Source organism: Symphalangus syndactylus, chromosome X (assembly GCF_028878055.3).
Source record: "Symphalangus syndactylus isolate Jambi chromosome X, NHGRI_mSymSyn1-v2.1_pri, whole genome shotgun sequence".
Classification (NCBI taxonomy): domain Eukaryota; kingdom Metazoa; phylum Chordata; class Mammalia; order Primates; family Hylobatidae; genus Symphalangus; species Symphalangus syndactylus.
The window spans coordinates 152,424,035-152,437,985 of NC_072447.2; the positions used below are offsets into that span (position 1 = coordinate 152,424,035).

General features: G+C 51.5%; 1 protein-coding gene across 1 annotated transcript; it reads left to right on the plus strand.

Moving 5' to 3' along the window:
• The first annotated feature begins 2,176 nt into the window (after positions 1-2,176).
• LOC129476165 (heat shock transcription factor, X-linked-like) lies at positions 2,177-10,261 on the plus strand. Its single transcript, XM_055268822.2, has 3 exons — positions 2,177-2,254; positions 6,369-8,244; positions 9,083-10,261. Exons 2-3 carry the CDS (start codon positions 7,705-7,707, stop codon positions 9,824-9,826), a joined length of 1,284 nt encoding a protein of 427 aa, XP_055124797.1. The 5' UTR covers positions 2,177-2,254; positions 6,369-7,704; the 3' UTR covers positions 9,827-10,261.
• Positions 10,262-13,951: the final 3,690 nt, after the last annotated feature.

The following is a 13,951-nucleotide window of genomic DNA, read 5'->3' on the forward strand; positions in this document are numbered from 1 at the left end:
TGCATACAAGATAGACTAGAAAAAAACATTCAGTCATGGCAATGGGTACAGGCAAAGGCTCTGAAATGAATTCTATGTAAGTACAAATTAACAATGTTAAGCAAACTAACATTAAAAGGAACTTCCATTTCCTCAAATCGGCAGCAAGCATACATAAATGTGAAATGTCAGAAGCTCTGCCATTCACGGCAGTGACAAGTCGTTGACCTATGCTGTCACCACTACCACCTACATCTGCAGTGAATATGAAAATGAAAAAGAGACAGAGCTATGGATGTCAAAATGAAAATGAGATATGAAGACTGCTAAGAAATAGTATTTGTTAACTATATGATTATCTACATAGAAAATTCAAAGGAATAGACACATTGAATATTCAAATGAATAAAAGACTTCAGAAAACGTCATATAGAAGGTGATTACAGCAAAATCATGAGCCTTGCCACACAGAAGCAACTTAGTGCATAAAATAGAAAATAGAAAATATACCATTCACAGCAGCATTAAAATCCAAAATGGAAGTAAGAAGAGCCTAACAAGACCTTCATGGAAGCAACTGTGCAAAGTTGCTGATAGACTCAGGAAATAATCTCAAGTAAATGGATCTGTATACCATATTCCTTGATGGGGAACAGAATATGGCAAAGATGTAAACGCTACTTAAATTAAATACAGAGTGAGTGCCTTAACTGTCATTGCCAAAGTGACAACCAAGCTCAGGTTGCTGTGCTCTGCTCCCCAAATCAACCCCGGAAAAATATAGAAGGGAAAAGATTAAAAAAAAAAAAAAAAACATCAAAACAGAGAAAGCCCTGGGGATGACTGAAGCCTGTGCTAAACTAGTACTTGTGTTTTGGGTCCAGGGAGCAGCAGGGAAATCGAGGAGGTCTGTACCCTGCATAGATGGCAGATTACAGGATGGATAGGAGAAAGTGTTTAACATTCCACCCCACATCATTGCGCAATCTGAGGCAGCGCCACAGAATCTGATGCCAGTAGCCGTGGGGTAATATCACGACACCAGGAAATTTGAGTTGATTGAGACACTATGGCTCCAGAGTTCTGCTAACAACCACCTGAAACAAACTTAGTAGGAGAAGACCAGCCTTCCACGAAATTATTATTTTAATGGAATATAAAGAATGAACTAGGAATAGAATAGTAAGTATGTGTGAAGGCCACATACTATGAGTAGATATTAATAAAATCTGTGTGCATATATATAGTATAAAGTCTACAAATACAAACGAATATGTATCTAAAGATATATACACGTAAGTATATATAATTATACATCTATGATATAAAGATATATATGCATGTATATATACATATAAGCATAAATGTACATAATGTCTAAAACAGGTATGTATATAAACGTAGATATAAACAAAATGTACATATACTATATCTAATGTACACATACAATGTAAAATTTATTACCATATGAATGAGGATTAAAATATGAAAATCACTAATCTGGACTCTGCTGTGTTCGATACCTTCAAAACACATGGCTTCTCCAAATCTCTTGCTGCTGCTCAGCCTCTTCCGTGTAAAAATAAACCTTTTAGGACAAAAGGTTTGCAAAGTCTAGCTCTGGCTGGGGAGGAGCCCCCATGGGAAGGTGTGCATCTTCTCTCAGAGGTCCTACAATCACAGGTGCTGCAGCCCCCCAGGGAGCATCTAGCCTTGGACCCGCAGCCATTCTCTGCAACGCGTGCAGCCGGACAAATGCTCAAAGGTGACATAAACGGATCATCTCCCACCCATCACTTCATCGAAGAGCCAGGAGCCAGGAGGAGAACCCTCCTGAGTAGAGACTGAAGGTCCACCCTCCCCACATAGAGGGGCCACAGAATCCAGCTCAGCCCTTCCTGTCAGCCCTGGAAGACCCTGGCAATGTCGTCACCCCGACCACACCCCTCCCCTCACTGCCACCTCATGCGACTGGGAGTCAGAGACTTGGTCTGAGAGGAGCACACCCAATCGGCAGAAAATGGGGATCCAGACCCAGGTATCAAGGTCAGGACCCTCTGAGGGATGACTGAGGGCCCCTATCCCCATCCCCACCCTTACTCCACCAGAACCCGATTCAGCCCCTACTGTCAACCCAGGGAAGCCCCAGGCTTAGAGGCCGGATGTGACGTCACTGACACGCACACTGGGGTCAGAGAGAAGGGAGAGGCCTCCTTCTGAGGGGCGGCTTCATACCGGTGGAGGGAAGCGGGCCCAGGCTCTGTGAGGAGTCAAGGTGAGGTGCTGAGGGAAGACTGAGAATGCCCCCGCCCCAGATAGAGGACCCCAAAGAACCAAGTGCCTTCTCCGCTCCCAGCCCTGTACCACCCGGGGGCTGATCTGGGGCTGACTTGTGAGGCTGGGCCGACCCCCTCCCTCCGCCGCTCAAGCTGCTGGGCACTCTGGAGTGAGAGCTTGGTGTGACCAGGGCAGGGCTGGTTAGGAGAGGGCAGGGCCCAGGCTCTGCCGGGCATCAAGGTCAGGACCCTGAGGGAGGGCTGCCCCCCCCCCCACCGAACCATGACCTACAGCCCCAGGTTCCCCAGCCCCATCCTCAGCCCCACTCTACACCCCACCCCACCCCACCCCACCCTAAACTCCACCCCACCCCCAACTCTCCCGCGGCAGAATCTGGTTCCACCTCTGTTGTCAACCCAGGGAAGCCCCAGGTGCCCGGATGTAAGGCCAGTGACTTGCACGCTGGGTGTCAGAGAGTAGCGGGGGGTCTCGCTGTGAGCGGTGGGTCGATATCGGCCGAGGGAAGCGGGCCCAGGCTCTGTGAGGAGGCAAGGTGAGACCCTGAGAGAGGACTCAAGAACACCCACCCCAGATAGAGGACCCCAAATAATACAGCACGGCCCCTGTGCCAGCCCTGGACAACCTGAGCTGGCGGAGTCGGGCTTATCAGGCTGGGCCCAGGCTCTGACTGGCATCAAGTTCAGAACCCTGAGGGAGGGCTGAATGCCTCCACACCCCTAACCCAGCCACCACCACCATGACCTACAGTCTCAGGTTCCCCACCTCCATCCTCAACCCCCCACTCCACCCCACCCCCAAGTCTCCCGTGGCAGAATCCGGTTTGGCCCCTGCTGTCAACCCAGGGAAGCTCCGGGTGCCCGGATGTAAGGCCTCTGACTTGCGCACTGGGGGCCAGAGAGTAGCAAGGGCTTGGTTCTGAGTGGTGGCTGAAGATCGGCAGAGGGAAGCGGGCCCAGGCTCTGTGGGGAGGCAAGGTGAGACGCTGAGGGAGGACTGAGGACGCCCCCACCCCAGATAGAGGGCCCCAAATAATCCAGCACCACCCCTGCTGCCAGCCCTGGACCACCCGGGGGCGGACTTCTCGGGCTGGGCCACCCTTCGCCACCTCACTGCTTAAGCCCCAGGGGACTCTGGGTCAGAGCTTGGTGTGACCAGGGCAGGACTGGTTGGGAGAGGGCAGGGGCCAGGCTCTGCCAGGCATCAGGGCCAGGACCCTGAGGGAGGGCTGAGGCCCCACAGAGGGAGTCACTGCCCCTGCAGTCAACCCTGGGACGTTCCGGGCATGGCGGTCAGGGAAGCGGATCCTGATATCTGCATCCTGGGCTGACCGAGGGAAGGGGGTTGGTATCGTTAGCATGGCCGCGGGAGAATAGAGGGAGGGTCCAGGTCCTGCTGGGAGACAAGGAAGGCCTGAGCGGACCCAGTACCCCAGGACAAGGGGCCCACCCGGCCCCTATCTGAGACCGAGGCCCCTCCTCATTCAGCCTCGGGAATCCGACAGATAGAGACTCAGGTCCACAGAGGGGTGGGGCCCAGCCCTCTAGGAGACCAGGGAAGGAACAAGACAGAGGACAGAGGGGACCCTGGAGTCCAGCTCGGTGGGGATCCTGGCCTGGGTGATCCCGGGCACGGTGGCCACATGTGGTGCATTGTGGCTGGTGGGATCGGGTGTCAATGGGGACAGGGCTGTGGTACGAGGAGTGGGGCCTCAGGTGAGCAGAAGGAGGAGTCCCAGAGGCCTGAGGAAGGATTCACCAGACCTCTCATCCCAGACCTAGGAAACCTGCCCCTGCTGTCAGTCTTGGGAGGCCCCAGGCAGGACTGTGAGGAAGGGAAGTGCCCTGTCCACCCCCAACACACAGTTTCTCAAAGAGGGTCTAAGGGAGAAATTGGCCTTGGTCTGCAAGACTCATCTCTGGTTCAGCAAAATGGAAGGGGCCAGATTCTGTGAGGAGCAAATATGAATACCTAGAGGACACCGAGACCGACGAGGCCCCCTGAAACCTGCTCCTTTGGTCAGCCTTGGGTATCTCACGCATGAGTGACCATGAGGTGCCCCCTCACTTCTGCCTCCCAGGTCTCAGGGAGGTGGGGGCCTTGGTCCGAGGGGTTTCCTCAGCTCAGCAGAGGGAGCCACACCTGGTCAGCACAGGGTGGAATCCAGGGTCTTCCAGGAGTGACGGGGAGGAAGTTTGGTGAGGACTGAAGGTAAGAAGGTACCTCCACGCTCTCAGAAAAGAAAGGACCTCACAGACACTGGTGTCACCTGTTCTCAGCCCCAGGTGGCCCCAGGCAGGAATGGCATGAGGCATGGTCTCATTTCTCCCGTCGTGACTAGGGGTGAGAGGTCTGAGGGAGGTGAGTACCTTGATCCCAGAGGGCACTGAAAGATTCAACAGAGGGCTCCACACCTGGTCAGTAGAAGGAGGACTCCCAGGATCAGCAGGACCCGAGGTTTGCCCCGTTCATGAGGAATGGAGGTACCCCCAACCCAGAAAGAAGCCACCCCACAGAGTCTAGGTGAATTCTGTTCTTAGATGTGGGGGCCGGGGGGGTAGCTGATCAGGGATGGTGCTAAGTGGCAAGCTCACTTGCACCACGGCAGGAAGTTGAGGAGCCCTCAGGGGGATGAGGCATTGGTGTCAAGGGAGATGTCTGCTCATCTCAAGGGTTTGAGGGTCGAGTAAGTAGAAGCCCCAGCAGAAGTAAAGATGAATAACCCACAGGAGGACTTTGGAACACCCACCTCATACCTGAAGGATTCAGCTGGTGGGGTCAGCCGTGGACACCCCACGCAGGGGTGACTGATGTGGGGCCTCCTCACCTCTGTTTCTGGATCTCAGGGAGGTGAGGACTTTGTTCTCAGAGGGTGTGTGGACAAAACAGGGAGGCACTGTGTTCAACAGACACAGTGGTCCCAGGATTGGAGAGCAGTCCAGGTGAGGAACCTAAGGGAGGATTGAGGGTACCTCCAGGCCAGAGAAACTCTCAGATCAAGAGAGTTTGCCCTGCCCCTACTGTCACCCCAGAGAACCCAGGCAGGACTGTCTGCTGAGGTCCCTCCTTTATCCTGGGATCATTGGTGTCAGGGAGGGCTGGCCTTGGTCTGAGGGGGCTGCACTCAAGTCAGCAGAGGGAGGGTCCCAGGCCCTGCCAGGAGTCCAGGTGCAGACTGAGGGGACCCCACTCACCAAACACAGAGGACCTAGCCCCACCCTGCCCCTTCTGTCAGCTGAGGGAAGCCGCTGGGTGGATGGACTCCCCTCACTTCCTCTTCAGGTGTCTCCTGGAGATAGGGCCTCAGGTCAACAGGGGGAGGGTTCCAGACCCTGCAGGCATCAAGATGAGGACCGGGCAGTATCCTCACCCCAGGACACATGGACCCCATTGAATTTGGACATCTCTTACTGTACTTCCGAGGAAACCCTGGGCAGGTGTGGGCAGATGTTGGTTGGGGCATGTCCTTCTGTTCCATATCAGGGATGTGAGCTCTTGATCCGAGAGATTCTCAGGCGAGTAGAGGAGTGGAGTCCAGTCCCTGCCAGGAGAAAGGTGAGGGCCCTGAGTGAGCGCAGAGGGGACCATCTGCCCCAAAGGTGTGTAGAACTCAAGAGTGTCCTGCCCGCCCTCTTGACAGCACTGAGGGACCGGGGCTCTACCTGCAGTCTGCAGCCTAAGGGCCCCTCGATTCCTCTTCCGGGAGCTCCAGGAAGCAGTCAGGCCTTGGTCTGAGACAGTGTCCTCAGGTCACAGAGCAGAGGAGGCCCAGGCAGTGTCAGCAGTGAAGGTGAAGTGTTCACCCTGAATGTGCACCAAGGGCCCCACCTGCCCCAGCACACATGGGACCCCATAGCACCTGGCCCCATTCACCCTACTGTCACTCATAGAGCCTTGATCTCTGCAGGCTAGCTGCACGCTGAGTAGCCCTCTCACTTCCTCCTTCAGATTCTCAGGGGACAGGCTGACCAGGAGGACAGGAGCCCCAAGAGGCCCCAGAGCAGCACTGAAGAAGACCTGTAAGTCAGCCTTTGTTAGAACCTCCAAGGTTCGGTTCTCAGCTGAAGTCTCTCACACACTCCCTCTCTCCCCAGGCCTGTGGGTTCTCCATCACCCAGCTCCTGCCCACGCTCCTGACTGCTGCCTTGACCAGAGTCATCATGTCTCTTGAGCAGAGGAGTCCGCCCTGCAAGCCTATACGTCCCACTGGATCCTCACAGCCCCGGGAAGCAGGTGCTACTACTCTTATCCCCGGGAGGAGACGGAGGCCGAGAGAGGTTAAGTGACGTGCCCAAGTCACACAGCTCGGCAGCGGCCAGGTTGAGACACCAGCATCAGCAGTCTGTTTGCAGACCCCTCACTGTCACCCCCTGAGCCAGTGCATCTTGGGCCCTGCGGTCAGGATGTCTCAAGCGTGGAGGCATCACCGGTTCGTGGCAGTCTCTGGAAGATCCCTGAGCTCTGTGCCCAGAATCGAGTCGGGGGAGTCTGTGCAGAGGTGGCCCTGTGTGTGGGGACAGTGTACGACACAGACACTGCTTTGGATGGACACCTCTCCCGTGACCTCCTAGCATCCGATCCCAAAGGAACAACTGTTGCAGAGATGGACCACTAGGCACAAACCCATGTGCGTTTCTCTGGAGACACTGGCCAAGGAAAACAAGACATGCTCAAAGGCCAACAGCTGCATGCCCCACCACGATGTGACTGCAGAGACCCGGGGTGTAGAAGGGTGTCTCTGCTTGGTGGGGGGACACGTGCAGGCCGAGGAGAGGCAGGAAGAAGGCTGCCTCCGACTCCCCACTGGACTGCATGGCGACGGTGTGTGCTGGGGCAGTCAGCTAAGCCATTTGCCTAAGTGGCTGTCGGGTATCTGCGTGCTGGGGACCGACAGTGTGGGTGTGTTAGGAGGATCTGTATGGAGCACATTGCTGCCTCTGGCTAGGACAGGGTGGAAAGGGTGGCGTGGCTACAGCCTGACCCGTGGGCATTGTCCTACCCTTTATTCTGTGCTTCAAAGTGTCAGTCATGTGCTGGGGTCTGTGGGCCCATGACTCAGATGGTGAGCTCTGACCTTCCTGAGCCAGGGCTTTCCTGTAGTTCTGCCTGGCTCAGGAGCTCTAGGACAAGGGGACCGCTCCAGGTCTGCACCTAAGGTGTGGCAGGGCCCCTTGGCACTCCTGTGCACTAGTGTCATCTTTCCCATTGAAATGACTGTGAGGATCGGAATGTGCACATGCAGATGGGCAGCTACTTGTCTGCCTTGGCCCTTTATTACATAACTTGCTGGGTGTGTGGAGATGCCACCCCTCCCTCGGCAGTCAGAGCCCCTTTATGATGTCATGGGGCTGGTTACATGACTGCCAAGGGGTGCTGCTGGCCACACTGCACTAGCAAGTTTGCCAGTTGGAGGACTAGCCATCATTGATCATGGCTCGCTGTGAAGAAAGAAATTTGAGAGGACAGGGTCACGGCTTGGAAAGGGTGCCTTTTCCTCCCCAATTGCACTCAGAGACCTACCTTCACCCAGCAGATCCTTCCCCTGCCTGGCACCACCCAGTGTCCACTGGGAGCCCTAACTTCATGCTGCTGACAGAAGAAATCGCTTTCCAACCTCTGGCCGAGGCAGCTTCGTTCAGAAGGCCGCACCCTGACGGTGACGTCCCGCCCCAGGGAGCAGATAATCTCCTCTCCCTCCCCTTTCCGCAGAAACTGTGGAGACTGGTCAGCAGCAACCAGTTTTCGTCCATCTGGTGGGATGACAGTGGGACTTGTATAGTGATCAATCAAAAACTCTTTGAAAAGGAGATTCTCAAAAGGGACGTCGCACACAAAGTGTTTGCCACAAATTCGATAAAGAGCTTCTTCCACCAGCTAAACTTGCATGGCTTCCGAAAATGGCGTCAATGCACTTTCAGGACCTTCACCCGCATTTTCTCCACAAACAGGCCGGTCTCCATCTCGAATAAGGTAATGAACGACAAGCCTCTGGGGGGGGTTAAGTCGGTGGGCTCTGGGGCCTGGTCGGGTGGAAGTCCCAGGACTGCCTCCTGGGAAGTGGGCGACCTCAGGCAGGGTGTGGGGCCATCACTGTGGGCTTGTGTCCCCCTCTGGGTGGAGGTGACATGAACTAAGAGCGAATGTGGGGAGAGGGCTGAGGATGGTACCTGCCCCTCTCGAGTGTGTAAAATATCACAGGTGCTAAGTAGCCATATCTGCATGTCCTCCTGCCCCGGGCCAGCCATGTCGTCTGGTGGTTGCTGTGTCCCCCTGACTCCATAGCGCTTTACCGTGTGAGGTGAGCAGGCCAGGGGAGTCTGGTATTTGTACCACTGTCACCCTAGCTGGTGTCTGGAGAAGTGCTCAAGTTGAAGTGCTGAAGGGCGCCTGGCGCAGGAGGTGCAGATGCTCCTGCTGCCCTTGGTAGGTGGGCCCCTGGTGTGGAAGAGCCAGTGCCCAGGGCCTCCAGCCCAGCCGGGGTGCATTCTGTTGCCAGCCGACACTGCATGGGGGAGGCCCAGAATCTTCTTCCCTCCTGGTCTGCAACTTCAAAGACCCTTTCCGCTGGCCATGGACACCCTAATCTGCCATTTTGAGGCTTTTTCCAAGACGGAAAGGCCCGCCACAACTTGGTAAACCTTGACGATGTGAACGCGAGTCCCCAGCTTCCTTTGGGGACTGGGACCTTTTCCAGAAAGGCCTCCTGGGCCAGCAGAGTTCTCTTGCACAGGGGCGTAGATGGTTGGTAGTTGTAGTCCATCCTTGTGACTTGCAGTTTCCTTTTGTTTATTTAAACTTTGACTTACAGTTAGAGTTCTACTGCCATCCTTACTTTCAAAGAGACTCCCCTCACCTCCTCGTGAGGATGAAGAGAAGAGTGGGCGTCAAGTCTGCACCAAGACATCAGGAGGAGGACAAGCCAGAAGCTGCTGGATCCTGTCTGGCACCAGCAGACACTGAGCAACAAGATCACACATCTCCGAATGAGAATGACCAGGTCACACTGCAACACCAGGAACCGGCCGGTCCCAACACCCAAATCAGGAGTGGCTCTGCTCCACCAGCAACTCCTGTGATGGTGCCCAATCCCGCCATGGCGAGTGACAACGCTCCAGCGACCCAGCCGGCGGGCGAGTGGTCAGAGGGCAGCCAGGCTCACGTCACTCCGGTGGCCACTGTCCCTGGGCCTGCAGCACTGCCCTTCCTCTATGTCCCTGGATATCCCACTCAGATGAATTCTTACGGGCCTGTGGTGGCCCTTCCCACAGCGTCCCCTAGTGCCCTTGCCATGGACACCACAGGACTTCCTGCACCTGGCATGCTGCCCTTTTGCCATCTCTGGGTACCGGTGACCCTAGTGGCTGCTGGGGCTGCACAGCCTGCTGCCTCCATGGCCATGTTCCCCCATCCCCCAGCTCTGCACCACCATTGCCCCCACAGCCACCGCATGTCACGGTACATGCCAGCTAGCGATGGGCCCAGGCGTACCCAGCCTATGCAGACCAGAGCACATAGAGGCGAGCATTTGGGCAGAATACGTGCTGGTCAATAAATGTGTCAGAAAATGAGTAATTTTCTGACTGCACAAAAAAGTCTTCATGGTCTCCATCCTTTTTCTTTCTTTGCAGTCCAGTACCCCGCTCTGACATCTTTGGCTTGCATGATAGAGACTTCAGCCTAACACGCCTCCCTGGAAAAGTGCCCAGGAGGTTCTCGAGAAGTTGCTGAGTTTTAGGAAGCCCCTCAGACATCCTGCCTCTGCTCATTAAAAATTATCTGGAGCTGGCTGGGCGCGGTGGCTCACATCTGTAACCCCAGCACTTTGGGAGGCTGAGGCGGGTGGATCACAAGCTCAGGAGATGGAGACCGTCCTGGCTAACACGGAGAAACCCCGTCTGTACTAAAAATACAAAAAATTAGCCGGGCGTGGTGGCGGGAGCCTGTAGTCACAGCTACTCGGGAGGCTGAGGCAGGAGAATGGCATGAACCCGGGAGGCGGAGCTTGCAGCGAGCCGAGATCGCACCACTGCACTCCAGCCTGGGTGACAGAGCAAGACTCCGTCTCAAAAAAAAAAAAAAAAAAATTACCTGGAGTTGCTCGCTGAGTGCCAATTGTGCTGCTAGCATTGCCGGCCGAGGGTTCACAATGACACTGTGTTGCTGGCCATTCCTTGTCATGGTGGTGCCTTTATATAACAGGATCTTCACTTTACATACAGATGAGATCACGTCTGGCTTTGTCATTGAGTTAAAAAGTGCCCTTGATAGTTGTGGCGGTGACACATACTACCAAGGAGTCCTACAGGTTTGCAGTTTAGAGGGTGCTCATTAGTGTCTGGTGGACAGGATTTACGTTTGGCTTTTATGTCTGTACTGGATCTGGTGGGGTTTTTTACTTCCTTCCTTGATTCCCCCACTATGCCCCCACTTTTTCTTTCTTGTTTTCCTTTCCTTTCCTTTCCCTTTTTCTTTCTCTTTCTCTCTTTCTTTCTCTCTCTCTCTGCTTCCTTCCTTCCTTCCTTCCTTCCTTCCTTCCTTCCTTCCTTCCTTCCGTCTCTCTCTCTCTCTCTCCCTTTCCCTCCCTTCCTTCCTTCTCCTTCTTTCTTTTGGAGCCAAAAATTAATTTAAAAGATGTCATGTCATGTTTTAACTTAGGAAGCAGCCTTTTCTGGTCACTTGGGGTGTTCATCTTAGAACACATGCTATCATCGACAAACCTCTTTGAATGATCAGAAGAAACAGATTCAAGTCCTTACCATAGACACAACTGGGCACAGACATCAAAAGAGCTCTGAAATCAGGGCGTGCAGAGAGCCCCAACACCCACACACCAGAACCCAGAGGTATCCCTGCCTGTGATTTTTAATTTGACAGTAGGTGGCAGAGTCCTGGGAGACGTGGGAAGAGGCCATAAGAGAATGCAGACATGGGAATGGATTAATCCAGAGTCCAGCCAGGTCTGCATCTCCCTGTCTCGGCCTGCTCACTTACAAATGGGTGCTCATTTACAAATCGGTGTGAATCACATTTCATCATTTGTGAGCTCCTTAGTTTCCAAGAAGTACAATTTTCTCATGTGTTTCTTGGACTTTATACATATGCCTCCAGAGTTTGAATCATGCAAAGATGCTGCCACTTAAAAACCTCTTTCCTACAAACTTATACCCCTCCGATCCTGGTTTTCCTGTGAATCTCAGCCGGGCACGGTGGCTCACGCCTGTCATCCCAGCACTTTGGGAGACTGAGGCAGGTGGATCATGAGGTCAGGAGTTCAAGACCAGCCTGGCCAAGATGGTGAAATCCTGTCTCCACTAAAAATACAAAAATTAGCCGGGCACGTTTGCAGGCACCTGTAATCCCAGCTACTCGGGAGGCTGAGGCAGGAGAATCGCTTGAACTCAGGGGGTAGAGATTGCAGTGAGTCGAGATCACGCCACTGCACTCCAGGCTGGGGGACAGAGTGAGGCTCCATCTCCAAAAAAAAAAAAAAAAAAAAAAATACTGTTAGAAGAATGGAAAAAACGATATAGATGGAGAGAAAATATTAGTAATCTGATGTCTGATAAAGAACTCATATGCTGAATAAACACCAAAATTTTAACATTCAACCTTTGAAAACAAAGAATCCAACTAAAGATGTAAATGATTTGAAGACATTCACCAATGAAGACACGCAGAAATACACATAGATTCACCAATGAAGATACACACGTGAAAAGATGATCACCATAATTATTCACTAATAATGCAAATGTCAACAGCACTAAGATTCCTCTACCCACCTAGTACAATGGATAGAATTCAAATACCTGAGAATATCAAATTCTGGAGAGGATGTGGAATTCTCATTCATAGCTGGTAGACAAGAAAAATGTTTCATTCACTCTAGAAGGCCTTTTGGCCCTTTCTTATGTAGTAAAACATAGACTTACCTTTAGATCCATCAGTCGTACTCCTAGGTTTTACCTAAGTGAATTGGAAACTTTGGTTCTCACATGGAAGATCGTGTACACGAATGTATATAGTAGTTTATTCATAATCACCAACCAAGATGTCCTTGAAGAGGTGAATGGATAAAACCAATGGTACTTCCACAAACTGAAAGTGTATTCAAAGTTCAATCTACCCTCAAATATTCCAGGACAGGAAATTTTGGAGGCCCGTTCAGCCAAGTGGCAAGGGAAAATGAATCACTGTCTTATCTCAACTCTTCCAATGCATCCAAAATGGGCAATTGTTTAACTCATTCTCCCAGGCTCGCTCTCCTAGATTCATAAACAGATGAAGGCACCCGAGCACTCATGAAAAGAATTTGTGAGGCAAGTGTTCACACATATCACAGCAAATGTCATAAACAGATAATCACATATCCAACACAACAGTGGATTAAACGAACAAGCCGCCTGTATGCATGGAATAAAAATACGATGAAATGTTAGAAAAAAATTCAATTCTAATTCCCTGCATACAAGATAGACTAGAAAAAAACATTCAGTCATGGCAATGGGTACAGGCAAAGGCTCTGAAATGAATTCTATGTAAGTACAAATTAACAATGTTAAGCAAACTAACATTAAAAGGAACTTCCATTTCCTCAAATCGGCAGCAAGCATACATAAATGTGAAATGTCAGAAGCTCTGCCATTCACGGCAGTGACAAGTCGTTGACCTATGCTGTCACCACTACCACCTACATCTGCAGTGAATATGAAAATGAAAAAGAGACAGAGCTATGGATGTCAAAATGAAAATGAGATATGAAGACTGCTAAGAAATAGTATTTGTTAACTATATGATTATCTACATAGAAAATTCAAAGGAATAGACACATTGAATATTCAAATGAATAAAAGACTTCAGAAAACGTCATATAGAAGGTGATTACAGCAAAATCATGAGCCTTGCCACACAGAAGCAACTTAGTGCATAAAATAGAAAATAGAAAATATACCATTCACAGCAGCATTAAAATCCAAAATGGAAGTAAGAAGAGCCTAACAAGACCTTCATGGAAGCAACTGTGCAAAGTTGCTGATAGACTCAGGAAATAATCTCAAGTAAATGGATCTGTATACCATATTCCTTGATGGGGAACAGAATATGGCAAAGATGTAAACGCTACTTAAATTAAATACAGAGTGAGTGCCTTAACTGTCATTGCCAAAGTGACAACCAAGCTCAGGTTGCTGTGCTCTGCTCCCCAAATCAACCCCGGAAAAATATAGAAGGGAAAAGATTAAAAAAAAAAAAAAAAACATCAAAACAGAGAAAGCCCTGGGGATGACTGAAGCCTGTGCTAAACTAGTACTTGTGTTTTGGGTCCAGGGAGCAGCAGGGAAATCGAGGAGGTCTGTACCCTGCATAGATGGCAGATTACAGGATGGATAGGAGAAAGTGTTTAACATTCCACCCCACATCATTGCGCAATCTGAGGCAGCGCCACAGAATCTGATGCCAGTAGCCGTGGGGTAATATCACGACACCAGGAAATTTGAGTTGATTGAGACACTATGGCTCCAGAGTTCTGCTAACAACCACCTGAAACAAACTTAGTAGGAGAAGACCAGCCTTCCACGAAATTATTATTTTAATGGAATATAAAGAATGAACTAGGAATAGAATAGTAAGTATGTGTGAAGGCCACATACTATGAGTAGATATTAATAAAATCTGTGTG

What these genes read in the sequence shown, in the direction of transcription:
- LOC129476165 (XM_055268822.2), top strand. Translation starts at nt 7,705, where the DNA reads ATGGCTCGCTGTGAAGAAAGAAATTTGAGAGGACAGGGTCACGGCTTG. An exon ending in CGGTCTCCATCTCGAATAAG is followed by an intron (nt 8,245 to 9,082) that starts GTAATGAACGAC and finishes TTTGACTTACAG; the next exon opens with TTAGAGTTCTACTGCCATCC.